The following is a 27,907-nucleotide window of genomic DNA, read 5'->3' as shown; positions in this document are numbered from 1 at the left end:
TTTTAATGGTTATTGAAGCCTGTACTGTATTTCAATCTATTTAAAACTATTGTTTTTGGAGGACTAAAGCTGCTTTTACAATTAATAAATAAAGAAATGACTAAAGAAATAAAATAATAAAGAAATAATTGTAAGAATAAAAGCCTCAATCATTAATTTAATTTGCAGGTTAATTTGAAAGGAAATAAATGTGCACAAAAATAGAATTTCTTTACAAATTTACTTTTTATTATTTGTATTATTTAATTATTTCTCAATGTATTATTTTCAGTTAGAATTTACAATGAATTACAATTTGTTGTTACATGTTTTCGTTTTTTATAAAAACAAAAAAACTGAAATGTATTCTTGTTTTTTCCAAATGTATTAATTTCCCTCTTTATTTTATCTGCTTTATTTACTTCAGTTTAGTCTTCTATATTGTTCTCCCCTTTGTTTGTTTACGTTATTCTTTCAACAACAACAACAAACAAAAAACAGAGGATCATGTAAACATACTTGTGGAGACACAACTCTACAGTATGCGGTTTTCTCTCCGACCAGTGGGTGGCGCTGTAACATTATCTGAAAACTGCCGTTAAAGAAAAGCAGAAGAAGAAGAAGTTGCGGGAAAACCGAAGCAGACAATTCCTGTGTTGATAACTCCAAACTGTAAGAAAACAAGGTAAATGTGGAACATATATTTTTTACAATTAGCCAGTGGCATTTCAAAAACTGTTGCTTATTCTTTGTGTCACTTATTGGTCAGTGGAAGTATTCTCGTCGATTGTCTTAGTCTAAGAAGTTAGTGCATAACGTTAGTTGTGTAACGTTAACCTCCCAAAACAAATCTTAGCGACTAGCCAGCCTGATGATTAGCTAGCTGTCAATTTAAGCTACTGACACTGTATATAAACCATACACTGTATATGAACATTCAACTAAGGTTACAATATACTTAACGAATGTTGCCATTCAAACTGGAATATTATGCTTCATCACATGTTCGCTGTTTGTAACGTCATGATGTTTTACTACCAATGTGCCACAAAATGATTCACAGTAGCCTCAGCTAACGTTATAATGTTATCCACAGATACTTACGACACCCCACTAGACCTTTGCATTGATGATGTATCTTAGAAACTTTATAAACACTGCATTGACATCATTGAAACTCATTTCAGTTTCACAATTATCTGTTTCAACTGAGCCTAGTACACAGAAAACACACAGCAAGTATGTTTTAACTAGTTTATGAGGCACCCTAAATACTGTAGTTGACTTAGAAACTTACATTTTAGAAAACATTATAGCTGGATACCTGCATAACAACACAATCTATATGTACAGCACATGTGCATAACTAAAGTGCACACAATTGTCTTAGCTTTGCTGCAGCAGGGTCAGTTTATCGCTGACACGGTTAGACTGAACAGTTCACCATCATTACATTACAGGTCATTTACAGGTCATCATTCAACAATAGGACATTTCAAAGCTATAGTGTGGCTGATTAGTAAGTAATTATATAACCATAACAAAAATACCTTAATTCAGTATACATTTTTATTGCATTGTCTTTTCAGGTGTGTAAACATTGTCAAGTAGATGCCAGTCACACATGAGTTGTGTCTAGCAGTGTATTGTTCACAGCCTCTGAGTGTGCTTTGATTTAATTTGTAGCTTATAAAAATCACCATGGAATCCCCAATGGCCACTGAGGTAAAAAGGGGGATTTCAGTCCTTTGGGCGACTCTGCAGTGTCCCATATGGTGAGTGTCATGCACCAAGGAATTCAATTAGCACATTCTACTGCATCGCCGCATTATTTGGTAAATAAAAAGATTAAGATTGTCAGTTTGTAAAACTGACATGTTCTTCACTGACTTCCTACTTTGTTTCACATGTAGCCTGGATTTAATGACTGCACCTGTGTCTACTAAGTGTGACCATCAGTTTTGCAAGTATGTAACATTTGATTGCTCCTCATTCCAACTGATATTTGAATATGTTTTTTAATTGCACTAACAAACATTTTATATATATATATATATATATATATGTTTTTTTCCCCCACCAGATTTTGTATGATGAAACTTTTGGACAACACCAAACAAAACAGGGCTAACTGTCCAGTGTGTAAAACCAAGATAACCAAAAGGTTCGACAAAATCAACATGTTGACAATGTAACATTAATTATTATTTAATACTTACTCATTATCATAAGACGTGTGTATTGTTCCTTTTTTACTGATGCAGGAGTTTGCAGGAGAGCCCTGGCTTTCAGAAACTTGTATCAGGATTGCAGGACATGATTCAGGCATATGAACATGACACTGGCACCAACTGTAAGACTACGTCGCAGACTTCTTAAAACAACTTTGTAAAATTAACTTATATTGCATTATCTCACAACATTACTTTTATGGTTTCAGACTTCACTGGAATGTCCCAGCTAAAAGGTCAATTGGGGTAAGACATTTGAACATTGTAATTACCCAAATGGTAATGTATTCACAACATTAGTTCTCCTTGTATACTCGTCTGTATTTTCCTCTACACAGAGTCACAGATTCTGAAGCTACTAAACATTGTCATGATATGTCATTTGGAGATGCACCTGACAATGAGGAAAATGTCGACAATGATGATATTTCAAGGTCTCACTCTTCAACTATAGCAGGTAAAATCTCTAATTTCACCTCAAATGAATTAGCAGATTTGTTTTTATATAATATAATAAATTATTATAATATAATATTCAATTTGAAAGTGTGTTGTCTTCAAAAAGGTTAATTATTTGTAATTTCCCCATTCCTTTTCCTTTTTTTTTTCTTTAGCCCAGAATGGATTTGCAAGACTGATGGGACTTGAAGACACAAGTCCTTTAACAACAGAAAATGAAGGCCTGGACAGTGGCCTTGGGGAGGCCCCACTAATGTCTGACAAGAAAATACACAGCCCTACAGATAATTTGGAATCAGTCGAAACAGAAATGTCAGAAATTGTGGAGAAGGCAACATCATCACTCAAAACTAGAGGCAAAATAAGATTTCCATCATTAATTCCTGACGAGACGGAACACCAACCTTTAAGAAAGTCCTCAAGGAAGAAGCAGACAAAGGATTTGGATCCTGACAAGATTTTTGAGGAGAGAAAGAAGAAAAGTCTAGAGAAAGTCGCCGAGTGGCTCATGAAAGTTCCAACTGAAGGAAGTCTCGAGTTAGAGAAACCCAACGAAGACACCGATGACTCTGACAGCTGTTCTTCCTCTTCAACAATAGATGTAAAGCAACATAACAGTGTTGTGAATCCTACGAGACAGGATCGCGCTAAAGCCCTGGAGGAGCAGGTGTTTGGTGCCGTGTACAAACGAGGGAGAAGAGGAAACGGGACCAGGTCTCTTCCACTTAATGTTTTTGTAGAACCACCAACTACTGAAGAAACACAAATGGTCCCAAATATTAGGAAGAGTAAAACTATGACTCCTTCTGATTTCAAGAAAACAAGCTCTGGAGATGAACATGAAAGCGATATAGAGGGAAAGCAACAAAGGACAGAAGTAGTAAATGACACCAGCAGTGACATTTTTAAAGAAGCAGAAAAGATGGAAGTCGTGGTTGAAAAAGATACAGACAACTATGGGGAAGAGTTGAATAACTTTCAAGAAATTGACCAAAACGATGGCAAAGATGAGGTTCCCTGTCCTGCATCTGACATTGGACAACAGCAACCAGACATAAAGTCAAAGAAAAGAACGTGCAACACTCTGCAGCAGGTCGACAGTGATTTGCAAGAGCAAGCTAAGGCAACGTCAGAAAGTAGTGCGCAAAAGAAAACCGACAAGAGGAAAGGAAAAAACGTGAGGTCAGAAAAAGGCAAGCCGGCTAGAGTGCCGAAACCACTTGTTCTGGTTGGAGTTCAAAATGGAGAAAGCAGTCCTAAGACTAGACCAAGGTCAGAAGAAGTTCAAGTTCATATTGAGAATTACCCGAGCAGCGAGGACCAGGAAGTCCCTGTCACGAGGAGCACTAGGAGAAGCAGAAGACTTCAACTCTTCACTGAGGAAGTCCAGGAAGGTCACAAGAAAGCAAACTTGAAAGCCAATGTAGCTGAAAAACACAGCAATGTCGCAAAGCAATCTGAGGAAGCTAAAGATGGAGCGTTGGATAACACGGCATCCCCTAAGAATGGAAGCATGACGCAGGTGGCTGAAAAAAACGGGTGTATTTATGATCAAGATTTAGGAGGAATAGAAAACACGCACTGTCGAGAGACAACATCTTATTTGAGACCAACAGAAGATGACGAAGAGTCCATTGCTGAAGTGCCAAATACTGAAACGTTGTCTGAAGCTGGTGCTGCATATATCACTGTGGTCCCAAGCTCTACGAGTCCAGCTGAAGCGCCTTTGGTACATCCAACACTTGAAAGTCACGATCCAACAAATCATCTCCCAAACAATAGTCAGTTGGAAACCTTCGCAGAAAACGAGGAGGATAAGAATGACAGTGAACTGGACACAGAGCAACTGCTCAGGAGCTTCAAAGCCACTAAAAGGAAATCTTTCAATCTTGGCGGCCCGAGTGTGAAAAGGATCCGTGGTTTAGACCAAGAAGACACGCAGGTTGCCGAAGCAGAGGAAAACCAGCGTCTTAGTTCTGGTGTTGAATCTGCAAAAAATGAGATTTACACAAAGGTATCTGATATAACCAACCAAGAGGCGTTAAGAGATAAGGAAAACTCATCTTGCAGTGATTTCATATCCCCTTCCATCTCACCCGCACGGGCAAGAAAACCAGTCGTTGAGAAACTAGATCAAGTGGTGGTAGAAGCCTCGATCCCTGATAGCAGTTATTCGGGTCAGGACAGCGCTGGTGGTAACTCTGTCTCCAGGAATAATGTCAACAGCTCCCTCACTCCTAATAAAGTGTCAAAACGGGAAATAGAAAGTCCTCATCTTTCCGATTCTGGGCTCCACTTCACAGCCGCTGAACACGATGAGCCGAATGAACCCTCAAAGTATTCTCCGATGAGAGACAGCATTTCGCTGCGCAATTCAGCTGAGAGTGGAACACATTTGGTCAACGCCGCTGAACATTTCTTAAACACGGAGTACTCTCTAACTCCCGATGGCCTTGGTGGAATACCAGTTGTGCTAAATGTCCACGAAGCAAACAGCCGTGGTAGCGGAGAGCTGAGCACCCATTCCTCTTTCCAGAGCATGCCCAGGAAGAGGACAAGGGTCCAGAGGCTCGAGCCGTCCTCCGAGTCAGACTGCAACGAAGAGAGGTTACCAACTTTGACAGAAATCTTCGGAACATCAGCTCCTCCCTCTGCTGTGACGAAGGATCAGGGAGACTCCGGTGAAGATAGACGTGAAGGTGGTACAGCTGATGGAGCACAACAGATGAGCCGTACACCTGCGTGCCCCAGCCCTGACTCTGTTAATTCCAGCCAAGCATCTGTGGACTTGTTTGGCACGCCAGATGAATGTAAGTTGATTCTCAGATACCAAAATACTAGTTTTCATTTTTAGATTTGCGGCCTTCTGAGATACAATAATATAAGTCTTCTCTTTTGTTATTAACCTCGCCAAAGATGTGCTTGCTTTGTTGGCATTTGTGTGTCTGGGATGTGAGGGGAAAGTACTGAGATGCACGATATGGATTATATTCAGCGTATACCGATAAAGTTCACAACCTGTAGTTTATGCACACCTTAGGGTAAGAAAGACTAAGATGTAGCGAGCAAAGATGAATGATTCAATATTCCATAGCTCTGACTTAACACAACACAACACAACAACACCAAAGAACATCTCTGACTCTTCAAATGTACATAAAAAGAAACTTGAATTGCAATTGTGTCGTCCTCCTCAGCCGGAGTGGGAAGATGCTGCGCTTGTTAAGTCAATGAAAGCAATTTGACTTCATGTTAACGCCCAATCATTTGTTTTCCCCGATATATATCGTGCATCCCTAAAGAACCCCCCCCCCCCCCCCCCCACTAATTCTCAAGCATTTAGACACAAAGCAATTTGATCATTTCCTCTCTGCAGGTGATGTCCCAGTAAATGGTGTCAGCGCTTCCTCACAATTTGACTCATCACAATTTTCAAGCGAAGTCCTTGTTACACAGGTAAATATGGTTACGTTCTCAATTACCTGTATTAATACACCCTCTGTTGAAAAATAGCTTCAAATTCTGTGTGTGAAGATCTTACAGTCATTCTAACACAGAGAATTGTAAGTCTGCCTTGTAGCATTACCTGGTCGCATTGTGCTCCCAGTGATGCATTGTCACGTTACGCCCCATAGAGGGCAGCGCCTACACTGTCCCGAACCAAAACTGTCAGGTCCTGGATGACGGACTGCCTCGCTCAGTAAAAAATGTCCCCCTCAGCAGCTTTCTAAATTGCATTTCATTTACGTCGGAGGAAATGCCGCCTAGGAGATGATTCTTGTTTTCTACCTCATCCATCTTCCACCGCTCTCACTTTTATCTGTCGACTGTCTGTGACTGGGAGTGTAAGTTTCACACCCTGGGGTTTAGAAAGGGCCCAAGATTACACACATCTGTGAGTGCGGAGGTTTGGTTTTATTGTGCTGCATGTTTGTGTACATAATCAATGCACTTGCGCTGTCAACTTAAAGAATGAAAGTCAAAGTTTTAGTCCAGTGAAGCATTAAAACACATACTTAAACCAATAGACTCCAAACCAGCACCAGTTGAAGAAGCTGTTGTCACTTCTCTCTCTTGTTCTCCCTTCATAGATCCTTAATATTATATAATAACCTTCTTGTCCTCTTATTCTCCTCAGTAAGTGCTGTCTGGCACCCATTCCCTAATATCTAACTGGCTGAGTGACAGTTGCTTTTGTTTTTATACGTCAGTGCAAGACTCCAACTGTGCAGCCAGTGTGCGTCCCTTTCCTTTTCCTCTTATCCCCCCCCCCCCCCGTGTTTTATTTAAGTGTGTGAGTCATTTGTAATTGTAAGATGTTGTTCTTTGTTTTCTCCTTTTTCAGCAAAAGATAGACATGCAGAAGGAGCTGGTAAGGTTGGAGAAGTTGATGGCTCTGGTGACGGAGGTGCTTCAGGAGAAAGAGGACAGTCCCGTGAAAGAAGTCCCCTCAAAAGCAAATCAGAGCAGCAACACTACAGGTGAGCAGATAAGTAAGGTAGAACGTTTTGTTTTACCGCACAATCAGCCCATTTACTGTTTCAGTGTACAACATTGAAGTATTTCTCTTGAGTTAAACTCAGTTATTAGCCTGATGCAAGTATTGAGAGCTGATTATTGTTCTGTGTCCCCAGGCCCAGATGCTCACAGACCCCTCCCATGTGAGCAGAGCACAGGTCAAGGTTCACACCGGTAAGTTGAACATGGTAGACTAGACTCGTATTGCTACAGCATAGAAATGTATATTTCTTTTAGCCTCTCCTGATGGGCTTTCCCTGCTCTAACATGCTACATTTAAAATGAAAATGACTGCAGCTTATCATTTGTTTGACTATAAATACATTTGGAAATGGTGATAAATAATAAAGACAAATAGTTAAAAAAACATAAATAAATAAAAACATCAACTCACAATATTGTTAGCAAGAAAGTACAAAACACATTATATAATATAATGTAATATAAGTTGGCTACGGTAGGACTGGAAGCTTGTCATCGGAAAGGTTTTAACAATCAGAAGTGCGCCTTGAGTTACTGCTTACGTTGAGCTTCATTGCTTAATCTCTGTTGCAGAAAAACTAAACTGTATCATTGAAGTCAAACTACAAGTAAACACTTCCTTATCTCCTGTCTAACATGAAAAGATGAAAGCTTTCCTCCTAACACTGAGTCATGTGTTGCAGTATGCAGGAAATGTTTAGAGGAGCTGATAATATCACAGCCATTCTCAAGAAATGGTTTAAAACCGGTTCTACGTGGTAACTGTCTTCATTCCTACAGAGGTCGGCCATGCTCTGTGTGTGTGTGTGTGTAACAAAGTATATGTAACTTTAAAACAATAGTTTGACATTCTGGGAAATACGCTTCTTCACTTCCTGGCAGAGAGTTGGATCGATAACACTCTCATACCTGGTCATTAAATATGAAGCCACAGCCTGGAGTTAGTTTTCTCGGCCAGTTAATCTATCAGCTGTGTGTTGCATGTCTCTCCTCAGAGGATTGTAAACATTATTAATACATTTGAAATTGAGCCATATTTCCATACCACCATATTAAGGAGAACAATAACTGGAGCAAGTGGCATGTAATTGTTCTCTTTCAATCTGTAACTGGAGGAGAAAGTTGGTGGGTTTGTTTGTGTGTGTGTGTGTGTGTGGTGTGTGTGTGTGTGTGTGTGTGTGTGTGTGTGTGTGTGTGTGTGTGTGTGTGTGTGTGTGTGTGTGTGTGTCTCAGAGGGTGATGCATCTCAAGAGGACAGGCGGATAATCTCACTAATGAACCCAGAATCTGCTTATGTTGTGGAGAATAAAAAAAGTCATTACTGACTGCATCTTATATGTCATTTAGAGCACTTTGAGGGAAACTTGTGTTGCCACAGTCATTTATCTCTCCCGCTTCACTGCTACCCCCCCCCAAACCTCTCACCTTGCAGGGTTCTAAGTGCTGTCCTCCAGGCGAGAGAGAGAGAGGGAGAGAGAGAGGGAGAGATGGAAAAAGACGGCAGATGAAAACAAGGAGGGCTTTAGCTATACAAGTTTGAAATGAAAAAAGCGAACACTCCATGAGCGCACTTTGCTGGCACTATGATATAGGAAAAGCTTTCAATGAGCCATTATCACTTTGGAGCAGGTTATTTTAAATGCCGGCACGCTCCCAGCATTTTCCGTGAAGAAATAAACTCAAAAGAAAACAAAGGCAGGGACCTTCCAAAACTTTATTTATGACTAATTCGATATTGAGTTTCTGCCAATACGGAGTTCTGATCCTACATTTACATCTTCCTACCTAATGCAACTGCACAGTGCAGTCAGAGAGCGTAAAGACAATGATGTGTTTTCTTTTATTGTTTTGGCTCTAATCCAACATATTTGGATTTGAATTAAATTGCTGCAATTCAGCTTCAGGAGCACACAATCCCCTTATTATAGGACAATGCAGAAGCATAATGTCCCTAAACATACCGACAACCCAGTGTAATATTCTCGATTGGCTGAGTCAGTCACTTGACGAGACTCTGTAGGATCACGAGTTTCACTCACTGAGATGAGACTGAAGGCTAAAAGGCTGCAGTCAGAGCCGGAGAAGATTACAAGTATCTGCTAATGTTTGTGGATCAAAGACTTTAGACAATCATTGACTGCAAAGGATTTGCAACCAAATATTGACTTTAAGTGTGTATGTTACCTTGACCTGTTACTTTCTCCCCCCTAAAGCTGGGAGACAATTTCTCTTCATCAAATGTGGATGCAAATACCTTTTTATTTATTAAAGCTGAGAGTCAGCATTGTTTTAATCGTATAGGGATTGTTATAGTGAACAAGTGAACCTACACAAACCAAACCAGTTTACACATGTTCAGCCTAAACCCTTTAATTTCTTATGCTCTAGTGGTGTTTTGTAGTGTTTGTTGTTCTGTGTAACAAAGAGGAGTGTCTAAACCGTTGTTGCAGGAATGTTTGGATGGGATTTGGACCGACGTCCTTTCATCTCCAGCGTGAACAAAATACTTGAGTTGAAATGCAGTTTTCAGACAGCAGGAGCACTTTAGAGCAGCGCTCCACCTGCACATGCAAATACACAAATGATCAGAAGTCGATCCAGCTCAATATGTGCAGATCAGCACGGGACATGCCTGTAGTAGCTTTTTGCCATTGAGCCTACCATCTACACACCATGTTGCATCCTTTCCTCCTTAAGTTAATGTTCACGTCTCCTCTGCAGGGAAGCTGCTCCAGAAGGAGATCCCAGCACAAGAGCATCTGGTGGCAAAGGAGTCACCCAGCCCAGTGTGTCAGAGACGGGTAAGGCTTATGCAGAAGCTTCCAGAAGCTTTACACGTTCTGATGATTCCACCAGGATTCTCCAAGTACAGATATAAATGTCTATTATGGCAACAGCCACGTTGAGATAGTAGCTCTTTATTGCTTCTCAAAATGCTTTTGGTAGACCGCAAGATTTGGTTTGACTGAGTTGAGCAGCGTTTAAGTGGTTTGTCTGGTGCATGGTACCCTGACTGTCTGGTTAATGAAGCTTCATCTAAAGGGAATTGGGTCTGATCGGTCCAACTGTCGCTGACGCTCTCTCTCTTTCTTTCCATTTGTTTGTTTTCTCTCTCTAGCAACGCAGCGCTCCGCACACACAGGGCCGAGCTGTAAAAGCCACCGGATCCTCCAAAATTCCTAGTTCGGCAGCCAAAACATCAGAGAGCAACGGTTCAGCACCAGATGGGCAAGAAGACAAAGAAAATAGCACTCCTCCGAGAGACCGGAGTACAGCTAAGATGGTGCTGGTGTTGTCTGGATTGGCCCCCGATGAACAGGTGCCCACTCAATCAATAGATGTGTTTTCATTTAGTCGCCGTAGGATACATTAACTGATCAGCTGTTTCCTATAGATAACGGTGAAAAAGTTTGCCAAGCGAGTCGGTGCCCGCGTGGTGTCTCAGGTAACCCCGGAGGTGTCCCATATCATAATGCACACAGGTAAGTGTGCTCACATGCCGCCATTGTTTTTGACTTGATCCACTGTAGACCAATTAAAGCTGCTATTGGAAAGTTCCCCTTCAAGTCGTTCGAGGTCCTGTTTTTCAATATGTTCTTGCACATTTCCGGCGGTACATTTTCTTTTTACATTCAGCTACAGCTTGTTTTGTGCGTCTTTTTTTTTTTTTTTTTAAAAGCTCTCCTACAAGATAAGCTCTCTCTGTGTTTCTCCCTCACCCACGCACTCGCTTCCTCATTCATCCGCTTGTTGCTAATTACCCTCTCTGATAGATTATTTTTAATTTCAGAGCTCGCTGTCTCCAAAGCACCATATTAATTGTCACTGTTTAAGAAGACTTTTTTAATTCTACTTAATGGCAGCTGTTTCCCGGGTAACTAAAAAAAAATGGTGAACGCTGGGACTCTTGATCTTTTGTGGTTAAAGGATTGAAAAGGTAACAAGAGGTGTCCCATCCTGGCCATTAGCATGAAATCATAATCATTTGACAGTTTGAGACGCGTCAGTAACCTGCACTTTACTCCTGGAATACAAATCAATGGATGATCACTTTATGTTGTGAAGGAAGAACAACCTCGTGAACCTCTGACCCTGCTGATCAAACACAGGTTGTCCGTGTGAAGCTAGTCGCCGTGTTTATCCCTGAGCTGTTGGTGCAGGTTAAAATGAGTTCTTTCCGACACATTAACACCCTAAGTAATACATTTATTTAAATTCACTTCAGTACTTTATCTGATCTGATCTTTCACATAAGTAAATAAAATATGTAAAATAAGAGCAGCACGTTATACATTCAAACATATGTAATATAATAAAGTGCTTTGTGCTGCTACCTCCCTACTTTAAAGTGCTATTGTAAGTAGCATAAATGATTACATAGTAAAAGAAAAAGCAATTTCTGTGGAGAGTGGGCTCTAACCATATATTGTGCTTTATTTTGCATCGTATTAAAGCTCACAGCGTCGTCTCTAAGAGCATGTAGGTATTATTTTCTACACACTGTATCTGAATGCTACAGTGTATGTTCACTCTGTAAAACGAATCAATGATTGACCTCGAAGTCGTTCACCTGATGAACTAACTCAGGATCTACTTTCTCTACATCTACCTACTTTCGAGCTACATCTCTTGACACTCAAATCAAGCCGTCTTCTCTCTTCTCCTGCCAGATGAACAACTGGTATGTGAGCGCACACTGAAGTACTTCCTTGGCATCGCAAGCAGGAAGTGGGTGGTGAGCTTCCAGTGTAAGTTCACTTTTATTGTCAAGCTCCATCGCTGATGCGTTTACAACAATTACTCTAAATACAAAACAGCCTGATGTGGAGAGATACGCTGGAATAAAAAGGAGTGTTACATAATGCAGTAGCCACCCAGAATAATGTTAGCGCTTCTGACAAACTCATAATGTTTTTTTTTCTTCCCCTCCTCTCCGCAGGGATTTCAGAGTGCTTCAAACAAAAGAAACTCTTAGATGAGGTACGCTCGTCTGCATGCTCCTCGAGTTTGTGCACCGGTGACTTCCTGTCACATCTCTCTATGTCTCTATGTCGAATTAAGGCTGCATGATGAATCTCTCCATGTGATACCTCATAGATTATTTGTCATCCGTTTGCTTCAGTAATCCCTGCATCTGTTTCTGTGCTATGCGAGTGTAATCGTTTTGCCAAGCTTTGTTTAGCATCGCCATTCATTTCAGAACTATTCCTGCGTCATCCGGGCCCGTTAATAAGCATTTTGATGCATCATATAGAGGATGTAGAGATTCCAAACAATTACAAGATGAACTGCTGTCAAACTGAGGAATGTTCAGCGTGCTCCGAGGGGAGTGTTTCACCCTTAAAATAAATCAAACGATATTAGCTGTCGATCTGCTTGAAATCAGGCCTTTTTATGAGATGAGCGTGATTAGTTGCTTCGCTTATTTCAAAGCGTATAGCAACAGGGAGGGTTTTAAAGCCTGGTGAGGGAGGTTAACGTACTCCCTGTGCATCTACTGAAGTCAGTTTGCTTGGTTTTTCAACAGAGTGTGTTTGAAGTGAGAGGTGACGTGGTGAATGGACCCATCCATCAGGGCCCCATGAGAGCTCGTACCACTGAAGACAATAATGTGAGTGCTTTACCCGCGGAACAGGAAGCCTACTATACTGTGATTATTTCATCTAGATGGCCTCCGAAGGTGAAAACTAGTCGGTCCCCAAGGAGTCCCAACAGTGGCAGAAAAGCGACGCCTTTCTTAAACCTGCTGCATTTATACAGTACTTGTTTCTCGCACGTTAAAAAACATTAATAACAATGTTTTGTTTTTCTGTTAGGTGCATTTAAATTATTTATAAATGTAATAAAAAGTAAATAGAATTGTGTTATTGGAAGTATTTCTCCATAACATGAATATTCATGACTCAATTAGCAACAACCAAAGTTTTAAGTTCAGGACAAAATATCAACCTTAAGGATTATTTATTTATTTAGTTGAGTGTAAAAGTAAGAAAGCTGATCTGCTTCATGAGGAGCGTGTGGTTCGATCAGATCTCATTCAAATGTTGCTAAACTCAACCGACGTTTAAATAATGAGGCGGTTTGGAAATTTAAAGTCCAGCTATGTATTCATTGCGTTTAAATGTATTCATAGAAGCTGATAGTCAGGAGCCTTGTAATGATGTCTGGCACAAGATAATTCATGCTTGGTCATGGAAATGTGGGCATTAAAGGTTAATGATATGAGAGAGAGAGAGAGAGAGAGAGAGAGAGAGAGAGAGAGAGAGAGAGAGAGAGAGAGAGAGAGAGAGAGAGAGAGAGAGAGAGAGAGAGAGAGAGAGAGAGAGAGAGAGAGAGAGAGAGAGAGAGAGAGAGAGAGAGAGAGAGAGAGAGAGAGAGAGAGAGAGAGAGAGAGAGAGAGAGAGAGAATTACAGTTACTTTGTTTGTTACTTAGTCTACCAGGACGTCCCATTAAAGAGTCATTTAACAGTTGGAAAAGCAAACTGAAAGCAGTGCATACAGTACGGCCCTTCTTGCACAATATCTTGTTATTTGAGATGTAACTGCTTTGTCTGTAGATGTTTAACATAATCACTCGAGCTATGTTCATGAAAAATGTTCTAGAAACTATTTGTACACGTACTTCCCAAATAAAGTTTTTTTTTTTTTCTTGAAACCTGATTCAGAGAAAGAAGGAAAAACACAATCCTTGCCTCTCTTGTTGCTTGTGAAAGCGTTCTGTCCAACCTCAGAGAGCAGTGGGATTCTATGAAGAAAATTAAATAGTGTCCAAATAACAAACAGCACTTGAACCTGTTTCCTCCTATTGCACCAGCCTCTTAGCTCAGGCCCTGTCGGCTACATGCCGTGTCACTGCCTTTGAAGAACCTCCTCTAATTGAATTAGCTAGTAATTTCAGGCTTATTTAAGTGGCTTCATCGTGTGTGTGTGTCTGTGTGTGTGTCTGTCTAATACCTCCTGAAGGACATTAGGTGTTGTCTAAATTAAAAATCTGTAACAGAAACACTTTTTCATTTCACCAAGCACCTCTGGCTCATGATCATTATGGACAAACAGGAGGTGTGAGAAATTAGTATTTCTCCCTCCAGCAGCTTGGACATTTATCTTCCATCCACACACACACACACACACACACACACACACACACACTGTGTAAAGTATATCCGAGTGGGATGTGACGTTTCCTTTCTTACTGTGGTTCAAGGATTATTTTAAGCCAGTTCATTGACCCTGAGTGCAATTAAACAATGTGCGCCTGGTGTCGGGCAGGTCGCTTTTTTTCTCTGCGTTCTTAAAGCGTGAGATTACCTGAATGTTCAGTTTCACGCCGTTGTTTTTGCTTTTATACAGAATAAGTGAGGAATACTTTATATAAATGACGAGATACGAGATACGCTTGGTGACGCTCCACCACTGGTGAAGACTCGGCAGTATTTGTTACAGCTGCTCACAAACAGTAAATACATATGCTCATATGCTCGTTACAAATTTAGCAGGAAATGTTGCCTTACTTTGTATTTCTATATCTCTTTAGTTGCTCATGAAGGGCTTCAAGATCTGCTTCCAAGGACCTTTTACAGACATGACTACAGGTAAGTCACATCAGCAACACGACATGTCCAAGTAAAGGCTTCCTGTGTACTGTACGGCGACCAAGGGCTGCAAAGTAACATGCAAAGTGGGAATTATTGAGAAATGAAACTAATCTGCATTAAGATTTTTAATCTTAAACTACTAAAGCTCTTTCATTCTTTGGCACCATCTAGTAGAGCCTGACTAATATGATATCTGAGAGTTTCATCAATTAAATTAGAGCTGTTTCTTTATGCTAAGCTAACCGCCTCCTGGCCGTCGCTTCATATTTAGCGTACAGACATGAGTCGTATTAATATTCTCATCTAACTGGGCGAAGTTGTTTTGAACTACTGTTGACAAACTATACGAGCAAAACTGTTTCTAAATTCTTACAAACTTTGGTACATTTTTGTTTTCGCAACTGACTCATGGTTTCATGTTTCTGCCAGCACGTGGCATTATGCTGTTTGTTGAGCTTTGTAAACAACAACACTGGGAGGTCTAGTGAGGGGTTTTTTTAATAAGTGGAAAAATGCATTCCAGGTGCTTCTGAAGTTTCACTGTAGGAAATAAAACTTCCATTTCTTTACACCCGATAATGTATCTAATAAAATTGCTCAAGTGGCTTAGGTATAGTCCGATATATCGTACAATAGCTGTCATCCACTTTATAGCCATCTCTAATTACTTCCCAATTTTTTTTGCTCTGCTCTGCCTCCATCGTTTATGGTCTGTCTGATTTACACAGCACTCAAACGCTACAGGAATGGCAGCACCTAGATAATGTCTCTGATTGCGGACCACAACAGCAACGATTTTTTATCCTTATAATTTGCATATGCTTTTAAAAGAAAAGACTGCGAGCGTCGGTTTTCATTTCATTTCATTGTTGCCTGTTCCCAGCTGCTGTTTCCACTGTTCTGTTTTCTCAATCAAGAATTGCTTTGCTCCACCGCACTTATTCAGTTTTCTTGATGTCTGTGTCCTGCACGACTCCCCTTGCTTTTAAAGAGAAATAATAATAATAATAATAAATAGAATGAGAGTTAATGTAGCTCACAGAGGTGTTGACGGACGCAGCTTGAAGCCTGTGCTGTTTTTTAACCCCTGTCATTTTGGCATCATGGGAACAATAACAAGTGTGGGTGGATTGAATACGGTCATAGGAGTTGTGTGAGACATGTTGTGTGCGTTGTTATAGTGCACAGCAGTTGCTATGGTGTCAGTTAGCTAAAATAAAGTAGAAATGAGCCTTCAGTCGTGGCTGAAGTTCTGTTCTCATCTTCTAGAATTGGTATAAATATCCTGGATTTACAATTTCTGCACCAGCTTTGCTCCTAATGATTTAAACAGTAAAGGACCTCCAAGTTCAAGGAGTTGGGTTTCCCTTCATACGAAATACTTTATTTTTTTTGCTTTAGCCTTCTATCACGAATGAATGGACATATATATCATGGGTGACGGTCTCACGGGACACATTGCTTCAAAACCCGTGTGGCAGCATTCTTTCCTTCTTCCCGGGGCTCTTAAAGTGCTTCTGCTGCATCCTCCCGCTGCCTGCTGGATCGATGAAGCTTTGCTAATGGGTCGACATCTGCTAGCTTAGCGTGAGGAGTTTTAAAGACTTTCCTTTGCATGGCACACACATGAGGATGGAGTCTGTTTTTTTTTTCTTTAGCCCAGCAAGTGTTTGTGTACGTTGAGCGACGAGGTTTTCCTGACACGTTTCATGTTTGTTTGTTTTTTTAAAAGCTGTGTTTGGTTTCTGATATCATGTTGAAATATAAATCAGGGTGAATGTGTGTTGACACTGATTGAATGAGATGCACATATTGATTTGAGTAGAGATTTAAGAATTGACCGGTTTTCCATCCCTCCGATCAAAGGAAGCCTCCGCTTGAAATGAGTGCTCGGTATCCCCTCGAGGGTTAAAGGGTGAATGTAGAAAATTACATTTAGATGCGACACGAGGGTTTTTGCCAAAGCAGTCAACATTTACGTGTGTGTGTGTGTGTGTGTGTGTGTGTGTGTGTGTGTGTGTGTGTGTGTGTGTGTGTGTGTGTGTGTGTGTGTGTGTGTGTGTGTGTGTGTGTGTGTGTGTGTGTGTTGTAGATGAAATGGAGTGGATGGTGGAGCTCTGTGGAGCAGCTGTGGTCAAAGATCCGCTTCTCGACAGTAAACAGGTAAAGTAAAGATGCAGAGATGATTGTTTGAGCAGGCGAGTGGTTAACAAGAAGAAGACCAGTCACTTTGATACTCTTTTAGTATCTGATTAGTTTTTATTATTTACTTTGTTAGCATGCAGACATTAGCATTTAGCTCAAGGTACAGCCTCACAGAGCCGCTAACATGACTGTAGACTCTTAGTCTTGTTCCCATTTTACAGTCTAAGGTTTAAGTATTAATGAATCCAGTTCACTTCAGATTCCTATGACTCATAAATTACAATCAATACAAGCAAACTCTTCCCTACAGGGACGAAGTAGCAGTCAGTGAAGTGCATGCCTCCCTCAACACTAAACAATGATTTGACTCACAAAGCTGTGGCCTCCATGATGTCTATCTAGTATATCCTCCTGGGTTTGAATTTGTTTGATTTTTATTCAAAATGAGTAATGATTCATTCAAGTTGCATCTTAAATTATAAATAATAAGGATTGAGTAAAGCTGAAAATCCCCAGATCTAATAACCACAATGACTTTATGTTGCTAATAGATAATCTGACAAGCAGGTGTGAGAATGTAATTTGTTTCCAATGTGTCTGGCTAAAGATATATATGTTCTACTTATTGCTCATTTGTATTTCTAAATTAGGCATTGTTTATGTTCACACAGAAGTTCCATCAGCTGGTCATTGTACAGCCGGCATCAGAGTCGTCGTCGTCGTCAACATACAGCAGTGAGTCTACAATTTCATTTTCACCTGTTTTTTCCTAACACACTCTTATTCCAACACACACACACACACACACACACACACACACACACGTTGAGAGTACATAAAGGTAGAGATTAGTCTGACGGCAGCAGCTGGAGCTTTTTGCATAATTCCTTTATGGCTCCACTTGCGGGCTCGAGGCTGGGACAAGCACGGACCTATGGACTGTCAGACAGGAATTGTGGCAATAGATTTTTGGTTATCGTAAAATCTTCTCCACATAGTCTTGACGTCAATCTTCGTGAGGCTGCATCAGCAAATATGTCGCTAGCATTTAGCTATGCTTAATTAGGTAAAGAAAGTTTAGAGAGAACGTTAGTAGACTGTCAAAATAAGATTTATATCATGTTTTATTGTTGCGGGGTTTTTCTTTTACTGTCGGCTGTTTTTTTTTATCGTCAGGCCTGAAACTAATCATTACACAACAACATCTTTTGAATCGTTAAATGATTAATTTGCTTTCTGTCATCATATCCACATTATAAATGATCATTTTATTTCATTCCCTGGTGTGTTAGCTGTAGTTAGTAGGGACTTGGCTTGAGAATCGGAGGGTCGCCGGTTCAAGTCCCCAAACGGACCAAGTATGGATTGTGGTACTAGTACTTTGAGAGATACCGGTTCACCTCCTGGGCACTGCCGAGGTGTCCTTGAGGAAGGCACCGAACCCCCACGCTGCTCCCCGGGCGATGATAATATAATAGCTGCCCACTGCTATGATGGGTTAAATGCAGAGTTTATATTTCACTGTGTGGGCTGTGCAGGACATTTGTGAATACATAATAGACTAAAAATCATGTTTTTATTGTATTGGTTGAAATGTGGTTTCAAGTCAGATCTTTTTTTTATCTGAATACGCTGTAGTGCACCTGTGCGTCCATTAGCACATGGATTTGAATGTGTTTGTTAGTGTGTGTGTGAGGACCAGTTGGAGTGTGACAGAACGGTGAAATGGCCGATGCCGGCAGCCAAAATGAGACAGGTTTCCAACAAGAGCGAGACGAGTGACTTGCCAGGAAAGTGAGTGTGAAGGAAGTTAGGCAGCAGAGAAACGGCCAAGAGAAAATGTCACATCGGAGCTGGGGGAAATGTCAAAACAAGTTGGCCACAGAGGAGAGGGGCTGCCACAGCACGAGGAGAGCCGACAGTTTGAAACGGAGAGGGAGCAAGTGGCTGTGAGTTCCCCCTCCTCTCTCCTCCTGGCGTCCTTATTTGCACTGCTGCATATTTAATGCAGCTTTTTCTTTTCCCCGTCCTCTGGCACTCGTAGCCCAGGTAATCGAGCAGCCCATCCTCTTCTCTATCCCCCTTTATCATCTTCTGCACCATTGATTGAAATCACACACATCTCTCTCTCTCTCTCTCTCTTCCTCTCAACCATCCACTGATGTAATGGAAATGTCTGAATATAAGCGCACACCCTCCAGATTCTGTTTTACAAGACGTATTCTGGAAATCTCAGTTCAGGTTATTGCCTTAGAGGAATATGCTGCTTATTTCACACACGTGTGTGATCTGTTGATCATAAGCACAGATTTGTTTTTCCGGTGAATGAACAGGGAAGTATGAATACTGTGATACTGTCTGCTTCAAAACTGAGAGTTCTTAATGTTATAACTAAAGCGTAAAATGTATTTATATAGAGGTAAAAGTTTAAGGTTAAGTGTAATTTATATACAAACTGCAACAAAAAAAAAACAGGAAGTGAAATAAATTGTAGGCTTAGAGTAAAAGAAATTAAATTAAAAAAATGTGATTGGCAAAATAAATAAAAATAAATATTAGACACAAAGTAATGCAACATTAATAAAATAATAAATAAAATCTAATAAAAAGCCAAGAAAAGTAATTTATTAGCCGTCAAGGATTAAATGTCATTTTAATTTTATTTTTGGAACTTATAGCGAGCTGATAATATGTAGCTTAGTATTTTATAACTGTATTTCTTCCAAATACTACAGGTGTACTGTACAAACATGATTTACTTGAAAACGTTCTGCTCAACAGGTCTCTCTAGACAAGCGACAGTCGTCACACGTGGTTGGCTGTTGGATACCGTGGCAACCTACACCCTCCAAAACTACAACAAGTACACAACATGAGCTGAGGAACAAAGAGCGTTACGCCCACAGCCATGACCCATTTTACAACCTGTGTTTTGTTTTTTTAAATGTCCAGTACTGTATCTAAACTGTGATCCACCTGTTTTATTGACAACGCTGTAAGTTCTGTTCGCATGACGTGATGTATATAAAGTGTGATCCACAGAAGATGCTTCAATGATGTCTTTTTTTTTACAGGAATTAGTACGCACTGGGAATAAATATAGACATTTTCTGTCGCGGGGGGCGCACTATGCCATTTTACAGTATTTAGTTCTTTGTATGTCTCCTGTCAGATGTAATGTATTTCAACAAGCTCTTGTCTTCGCTGTTCTCTGGTGTTCCTACTGCTGTTTCATGGTTTCTGCCATGTCGTTCACAAATCCCAGATGTATGTCAGCTTTCGTGTCATGGCGGAAAGCCTGTAGCTTTTCCTGAGCATGTCTTGAATGCAGCAACATGTTCTGCACGGAGTTTTCTTGAATTATTGAACAGCCCTTGTGTGAGAATAAAATGAGAAGAGAAGAGATTTGCAGTAATGGGCCGTGTGAGGGCACACACACATGGCCAGCTTTGTGCTTAGCCCAGTCTCCCTCCTGAATAAAATGTCAAAAGATGTGAATAAGAAATGAAAGATATCCAGTTTGCTGTCACATACAATGAGGCGTTAATCCTCGCCAAGTAGTAGCTACTGTACTACAAGAGCCACTGTGTAGAAACCTCAGAAATCTTGAGCGGCACTAAAATGACACAGACTTATCAGTTTTGACATCTTTAGTGAAACTTTTCCTCTAAATGATTTGCTGGCTATGAAGTTTTGAGGGGAAAAGAACAAAAACGTAATCACGTCTTAACATTACGTGCATGTATTTCACTCTAATGAAATACTGAACACAGCCTCCTCACACGACCCTCGCTGCTCTCTGTCTTCCCTCACCGGCTCCTATCCACCTCTGCCGTCTAGATTTTATTGGAGGATCATTTTCCACATGTAAGACTCTGTGTAACTTAAATTGGGGGGGGGGGGATTCAAGCTCTCTTGACATTGTGTAGTCATGTCAGCCAATTCTAGCTTCAATCTGTATGAGGTCAGCTGAAGATATTTACCTCAGTGTGCTTCTCTCTAGCGTTACAGGTGCTGACAGGCAGATTTGAACCGATCGATGGTTAAATATTAAACAGACATATACCACGGTTTCAAAATTCAGCAAATGTGTGCGCTTCACTCATAACTTCAGATGTTCTCTGTCACATGCACGTCAAACGAGACCACTCGCAATATGTAGTCTATGTGTCTTTGCATATGGAAAACATGCCACGCTGATATTGTATGTTTCTACTTATAACACTCACTCATAATCCCTCAGGGTGTGTTTTTGGCCTGAACAGTGGTGATTGTAAACTACGAAATAACCAGATCTAATGCTATGAAGCAATCATATCTGGAAAAACCATAAGCCATTGACACAATGTGGAAATGAGTGAGTGTTTGAAGGGCAGAGAGATATTGCAGAAAAACATATTTCTCCTGCAGCGACGCTCAACTTTTCTAGCAGAATGAGCTTGGAACAATTATGACTCAAGGACATGAGTCAACTTGAATGACTGCACCCTATATTAACCCGATAGAGATGTTAGCTCGAAGGCTAGAGTGGCGATTAGAAGTGTTTTTTTTACTGTTAGACGTGGTCATTTCAAATACATCTGCTGAAGAAAGGGTGCTTAACATGGCAAAAATGTACCTCCAGACACCTTTTCAAGACTCCTTTCTTTAACTGCAGATTGTATTCATTTGAACACTCACAGCATGTTAAAACAATGCCAAGAGAACATTTATTTCTTTAATTATTTCTATAAATTACTTTGAACAATTCTTTTGCAATGTGTGTCAGTGGCATTTGCTTTGCAGGATACATTCAAATGCTGCATTCAGTGTCATTCATTGCTACGTCAACAACATATCAAAAACCAGGTGGCTGAAAATAGAGAAAGAGTCCACACGAAACAGTAATGTCAGCACGTTTGCTCCGAGGCCTTTTTAAATGCCAGATGTGCGGTGCCAGACGCCAGAGTGCCAGGACGCTGCTTTCCTCCAGTCAGCTGATTTTTCAGTGCTGAGCTGCAGCAGAGCGCACATTCAGCGTGCTCTGTATGGGAGCTGGGGTCACAGCATGATACGGAGTACGAGGCTCACAATGCAACAATGTTTGCTTTCTTTTACCGTACAATTAACGGAATGGTTTTTAGTCTCGCGGGGTTTTGTTTGTTAAATAAAGACACAATGGTTGATGACCCTTAGAGAGTCCCAATCCTGATGCTCGACTGTCAGATGACAAAAAGATTGTTCAATACAGTGTCAGCAATAACCTGAATTCCCGTCTGACAGTAAACGTCACTGAGATTATGACACTGAAAATCAAACAATTGTTCAGTTTAAATATAATCTACAAGTTGTAGTCTCTCTGTGTTAGAGGCTCTTTCACAGTAACTGAGTTATGGCTGCATGTGCGTGTAGGTCTCAGTGTACAAAGTAGGTTACTTGTAAGAGTCTTAAAGGATCGGGATATCTCACTGGATGATATTTATGTTCAAATGTTTCGCTGGTTAATCAGCATAAAACAATCTGCTTGGCCATCTGGAATGTTTCAGCGTGCTTGTTTGTTTGTGAAGCTGCACATCTGTGTGTGTGTGTGTATGCAAACATGTACAAGCAGATTGGCATTTGCTTCAAACTCTTGAGGGCAATGATTTACCTCACAGCTAAATTCTGAATGAGCAAAGTGATTAGTTCCTGTTTCTTGTTTTTTTTTTTTTACTGTGACACGAGAATGTGTATTTCTTGGTATTGTTACAAGAGCCAAACCCGAACATTGGGATAAGGGAAACTACAAAAGCAGAACCAATACAAAGACCCAGACGTCGTGTTGCAGAACTTTTTTCGGAAAGTTTGATGGGCTTGATGAAAAAATGATCCGCAGGTTTATTGACAATGGAGATAATCGCTAGTTGCAGCTCTTCATTCCCACTCTAAGAGTGTGTTTTCTTGTTTGTGATGTATCATGACCCCACACTTTATCAGTATTGCACAACACGGTGGACTTACCAACATTCAGTCTTTAAACGCCAGTTTGTTCAGAAGATTGACTTCCATATTGGTCAATGAAATTCAGCTATTGTGCACCTTACATACACATCCATGTCAGCTCTCTGGAGTCAAGCTGCTGAGAATAATGAGTTGTCTATAATGACCCTGAATGCTCTCACACTTTGCCTTGATCCTCATTAGTTGCTGGCCGAGTATTTTGGTCGCACCCTTTGGCTGCAAACCAAACACTGTCTACATGTGTCTCTTCAACAAAGTCCTTAAGGCCGGCTCATGAACTGGGAAACCTTTTTTAGAAAACTAAACTGGTTTGGTTTCCTTCTAAACAAAGGTTCTCTAATGTAGAAAGAAAGACGCAGAATTTACATAGGTGGAACAAACGCAGGCCCTCCAGTATGAGCTGTGTTTACTCCTGGATAAAGTTGCAAGAGTTCCAAGAGTTGTGTGTGCGTGTGTGTGTGTGTGTGTGTGTGTGTGTGTGTGTGTGTGTGTGTGTGTGTGTGTGTGTGTGTGTGTGTGTTTGTTCCATATGAAGGCTCGTATGTGCAGCTGTATTTTGTTTTGTGTGTGTGTGCTTTTCCTCGTCTTGCCTCCACAAATGTGCCGCCTTAATTGTTGCACAGAGAGAACAGAAGGAGAAGCTTTAGCCCTCATGGACACGGGGCACATATATTTTTAATCTGCTCAATTTTACATACTGTTTAAATGGCTCCTGCATTTTTAATAACTCACTTTCTCTCCCACTGACACGGCAACCATTATCCTGCCATTGTGTTGCCTGTGTTGTGTGGATTGTGCTTGTTGCAAGCCTTATTTCACCTTATTCCCCTTCCTTGTGATGTTAAAAGTGGGGATTTGAGTAAAACTGAACTGATAGTAGAACAGTGTTGTCAGCCATTTTCCACCCTCAGAGCATTAGGGTGTAGTTTTATGGCTACTGACACTGTGCAAGCAGGAGAGGCATTAAAGATGCAGAAGGGTTGAGCCTCGGTGGTCACTGATCAGTGGTACTTTATAGTGGAATTAAAATGAAAAATTGACACCCTGCAAAGTGTTTGTATCAAGATAATGGTGCATATAATAATACTGCGGGTAAAGCAATGCATCGAGATAGATTCCTGTCTGGATCAAAAGTGCATAAACAAGCTTCTTTCCTCTGCAGAAAAACTATGATAAATTTTACATGTCAGAATTACCATAATTATATCCGAAATTCTCACGTGACCGCATGCAACTTCACATTATTTAGATTTGTGGCTGGCTCATCTCACATGGGACATATAACACAGGTCGCAGGCTGGATCCTGAAAGTTGTTGTTGGAGTTGATTGTTGCTTCTCTGCAGCGCATTCACGTCACATTCAAGGTAAATGCTTTGTGATTAGGTGGTTAGATTGAAAAGCAGCAAGACTCCTTGAGAAACAAGAGAGAGAACCGCTCGTCTAGTAGTCGGTGGTGTCGTCCTGCTGCTGCCTGAGAGAAGGCCTCCACGATATGAGGAAAATCTGCGATGTGGCTATGACAATGAAAATATAAATTATCTGTGAGCGGTGAATCAATCCCATTGAAGACGTAACTGTTGAAGCATATCTGAGAAAGTTACATAAGTCCTATCTCTACGTCCAAACCACAAGCAAAAATAAAAATTGCCCCTGCGGGAATAAGACATAAATGAATTAGGTAAATTAAAGTGCCTTAATTTTAAAGATGACTCATGATTCATGATGCATTACGAGACTCAACTCAGACTTTCATTCGTCGCCCTCCTTACATTCAGATTCAGGCGTGCATCTGTACTCGCCGAGCTGATATTTTCAGTCAAATGTTTGAATGCTGCGTCAAACTAAATCTCACCTGACAGGCAGAATTTTTAGCCATGCTTGCGGCTCTAGAAATGGCAATGTCCATCGCACAGACATTCAAGTTTCCCCCCCCCCCCCCCCCGAGAATGAAGTACCCCGACTTAAATTATCCCCTGACTTTTCGCAGCAGCATCCTGAGGTTGACATTTTCTGTTTCTCGGTGAAATATCTCAACACTGATGGGAATGTCATTCGGTTTTAAACCAAAAGTGGGGACAAATTAAAAAAGTTGACCTGATGATGGGATTTGATGAAAAGTGGCGGGAAAGTTAATACAGTTCAAACTTAAACTTTCACATATTTGACCTCCCTCACTCACAGAGAATGATGAAGATGTAGAGAGAGTTGGGGGGGTGAGGAAGGTTGTCCTTCTGCCTTTCCGACACCAGAAAGCACAAAATCCCAACACCACTTCGGGACTCCATTGTAACTGCCTGACAGTCATATTCTCGCTGCGTGTGTGTGTGTCAATGTTATCGTCCCTGAACATTTGTTTCCGGCGGGTCACCTTTCAGTTAGAGCCCTGTGTGTAAATCATTTCATGGCGATCCATCCAATAGTTGTTGACATTCTTCAGTCTGGATCGAAGTGGTGGGCTGAACGACACTGTCATCCCTGGAGAACCAAAAGCTACAGGTCCCTCAGTGTTTTGAATTGTTATCTCACTTTAGTCAGTAAAGTGATGTCACATCCACCCATCCTCTTATGTTGGCTAAAACCCTTTGCAGAGCTATGTCACATCAACCTCTTGTGAGTAGCAACTTATTCCATCTTACTCCTGCATTTGCATTTGCATTGGATCTCTGCTTTTACATTTAGCTATTATCTTTTTCCTTGCTTTCGCACTTGTCTTATACATTGTCAGTCTCTAGCTACAGAAAGGTTCACAAGGATTTATGCCAGGAACTGCGTTATATTCTACTCCTTGTAAGTGCATCTGGCTAAGAGTGTTAGCTATATCTGAAAACACTATAGCCTATTCCATTTTATTAAAACTGACCACTGTAACTTGGCTGTACTCGCGTTATAGTACTTATATGCCAACACAGAACATGTACAAATAAAGATGAAATGTGAAGCTGGAGGACCTTTTTGGCAATTGGATAAAATGGAAAAGATATGAGAACATTGTCCATGTGGGAGTCTAATGATCTTTTTCTCTCTGTGCTCTTTTATCTTATGCCTCCTGGGTCATTTGGAGTTCAGTTTTCCACACACCTACTTATTTCTGGCTTCTTCTCTCACACAAATCCCCTCATCTAAATGGGAATTATCTCACAATAGCTGAACAAAATGTTTCCATTATTACACTAGAAAGCTTTAGCAATAGTACGCTCTGCAGTATTGCTGTGGAGTGAAATGCTATTGACACAGGTAAGGCTGCAAGGGCAAGAGGGATGAGTGTTTGCCAAATATGTTTGCTCACTTCAGCTGAAGGCTAAAGAGAGACAGCAAAGTGACATCTTTCATCTTCTCTGTATCATCAGCAAACACGTCTTTGCACCAAAGCAGAGGCTGACCCAGTGCGTCGGGCTGAGGTCGCTTTTGCCTGCAAGTTTCTCACCTAACTTGTTTGTACTGGTCCTTCACAGAGCTGCAGCTGGTATGCAAGAACTAAAGTGTAGAGTGTCAGATGTCCTTTTATGTCAACACAGCTAGCCAGCAGGCATATTATTTCTATGTTAATGATAATAGAGGACATAACTTTGTATGTGGATGGTAAAGTATTTAATGCACTATATTTAAAATGTACACCACACTGCCTGACAATCATCATCCATGAGTCTGACCTGCTTTTATTTACCACCGCTAGCTCTTGTGATTAAATTACTATGCAGATGTTCTCGAATACTGTGTATATACATATATATGCAAAATCTGTATGGACGTGCGCTCCCCCCGCTGACTGGAGGTCTGCCCTGGTCTCCCCTCGGGCATGTGGTGCGACCTCGCGCTCCCAGCATGGCAGCAATGCTGTGAAATGTCACTTTGCCGTTGCTTACAGAGGCAGCGAGTTGCTGCAGGGCCTTATCCATGGTGGTGGGAAACAAATGGAACAAGAGTCTAAAGGTCAGACCACAAGACTCGTGAATACAGTACAGCTTCACTTTAAAGATGTTGATATTATATATGATGTTGCTGGATAGTATTTCTGTAAGTGTAAAAGAAAAATGTAAAATTAAATGTATCATTTTGATTCCAGTACTGACAAATATATTTGCTTAGGAAACATTCTCTCACTATGTCAGCTTAATAACAATTGTTCTTTTGTAAATCCTAACACAACATGTACAACATATAAAAGCTATGTTTCAAAAGCATGATCTCGACTGTATGAAGAGGTCAGGACTGATCATAGAAATGAAAAGGACTGCGAGCTACAGGGTTGCAGTGCATTATAAGACCACAGAAGACTTTAGAGGACTGAAGTAAAGCTTACAAATGATACTGCACTTTATAAATATGTGATTTGGATTGTTGATTGATGTATGTGCAGTTATTAATTAGTGGCAGGTCAAAGCAGTGCATTCACTCAGCAGTGATGATGCTTCCTCTTCATACTTAAATATTGTCTTTATCTGAATCTGCTCAAGTGTCACCTTCATGTCAGTTCCATGTTGTTTTGACACAATTAAAAAATTAGCAATTTAGCAATTCCAGATGTGAATTATTGTGTTAGCATTTTATATTAGCCAAGCTACATGCAGCTCTGTTCTCCAGTCTGTTTGCTGGTGTGCATGTTAGCATGCTGACGTTAGCATTTAGCTCAAAGACTCTTAGTCTTGTTAAAAAGGACAGATCGTTAATATGTAGTTTTATCTTAAATTGTCCCAGATGACCCGTCTTTTGGATGATGTAGATTCATGGCTTTATCTATTTGTATTTCATCAAAGTTATTATTTTCTGTGCTGTTGATTCAGATTGTGATTTATTTTCTAGTGAAAAGTTGTATTTTCTCCAACAGAAGAAGCATTCGTTTAAAGAGAAATGTTCTCGTCTTCCTGAGACAAAATCCTCTGAGCTGGAAAGTATTGTGCTCCCTGCACCAAATGAACTGAGATCTGTAGAATATCATTACCCATTTGTACTCTTAACTTTTCTAAGCATAATAATTCAGCATCAAGGCCAAATCCCAGCCCGATGACTAAGTTAAATA

The 27,907-nt window shown here is 40.6% G+C and overlaps 1 protein-coding gene across 1 annotated transcript; it reads left to right on the top strand.

The window, feature by feature from the left end:
* Window positions 1-534: 534 nt before the first annotated feature.
* On the top strand, window positions 535-19,954 carry LOC115025041 (breast cancer type 1 susceptibility protein homolog). Its single transcript, XM_029457024.1, is given in 22 exon segments — window positions 535-664; window positions 1,666-1,754; window positions 1,893-1,946; window positions 2,063-2,143; window positions 2,244-2,332; window positions 2,420-2,456; window positions 2,549-2,667; window positions 2,825-5,479; window positions 6,046-6,125; window positions 7,015-7,150; window positions 7,304-7,361; window positions 9,891-9,970; window positions 10,288-10,292; window positions 10,294-10,488; window positions 10,564-10,651; window positions 11,840-11,917; window positions 12,109-12,149; window positions 12,697-12,780; window positions 14,705-14,762; window positions 16,858-16,928; window positions 17,582-17,645; window positions 19,692-19,954. Coding segments are annotated over 21 exon segments (4,242 nt in total). The 5' UTR covers window positions 535-664; window positions 1,666-1,680; the 3' UTR covers window positions 19,787-19,954.
* Window positions 19,955-27,907: the final 7,953 nt, after the last annotated feature.

Source organism: Cottoperca gobio, chromosome 19, assembly GCF_900634415.1.
Source record: "Cottoperca gobio chromosome 19, fCotGob3.1, whole genome shotgun sequence".
NCBI lineage: Eukaryota > Metazoa > Chordata > Actinopteri > Perciformes > Bovichtidae > Cottoperca > Cottoperca gobio.
The sequence above is the reverse complement of the archived record's forward strand: the minus strand, read 5'-3'. Positions and strand labels throughout refer to the sequence as shown.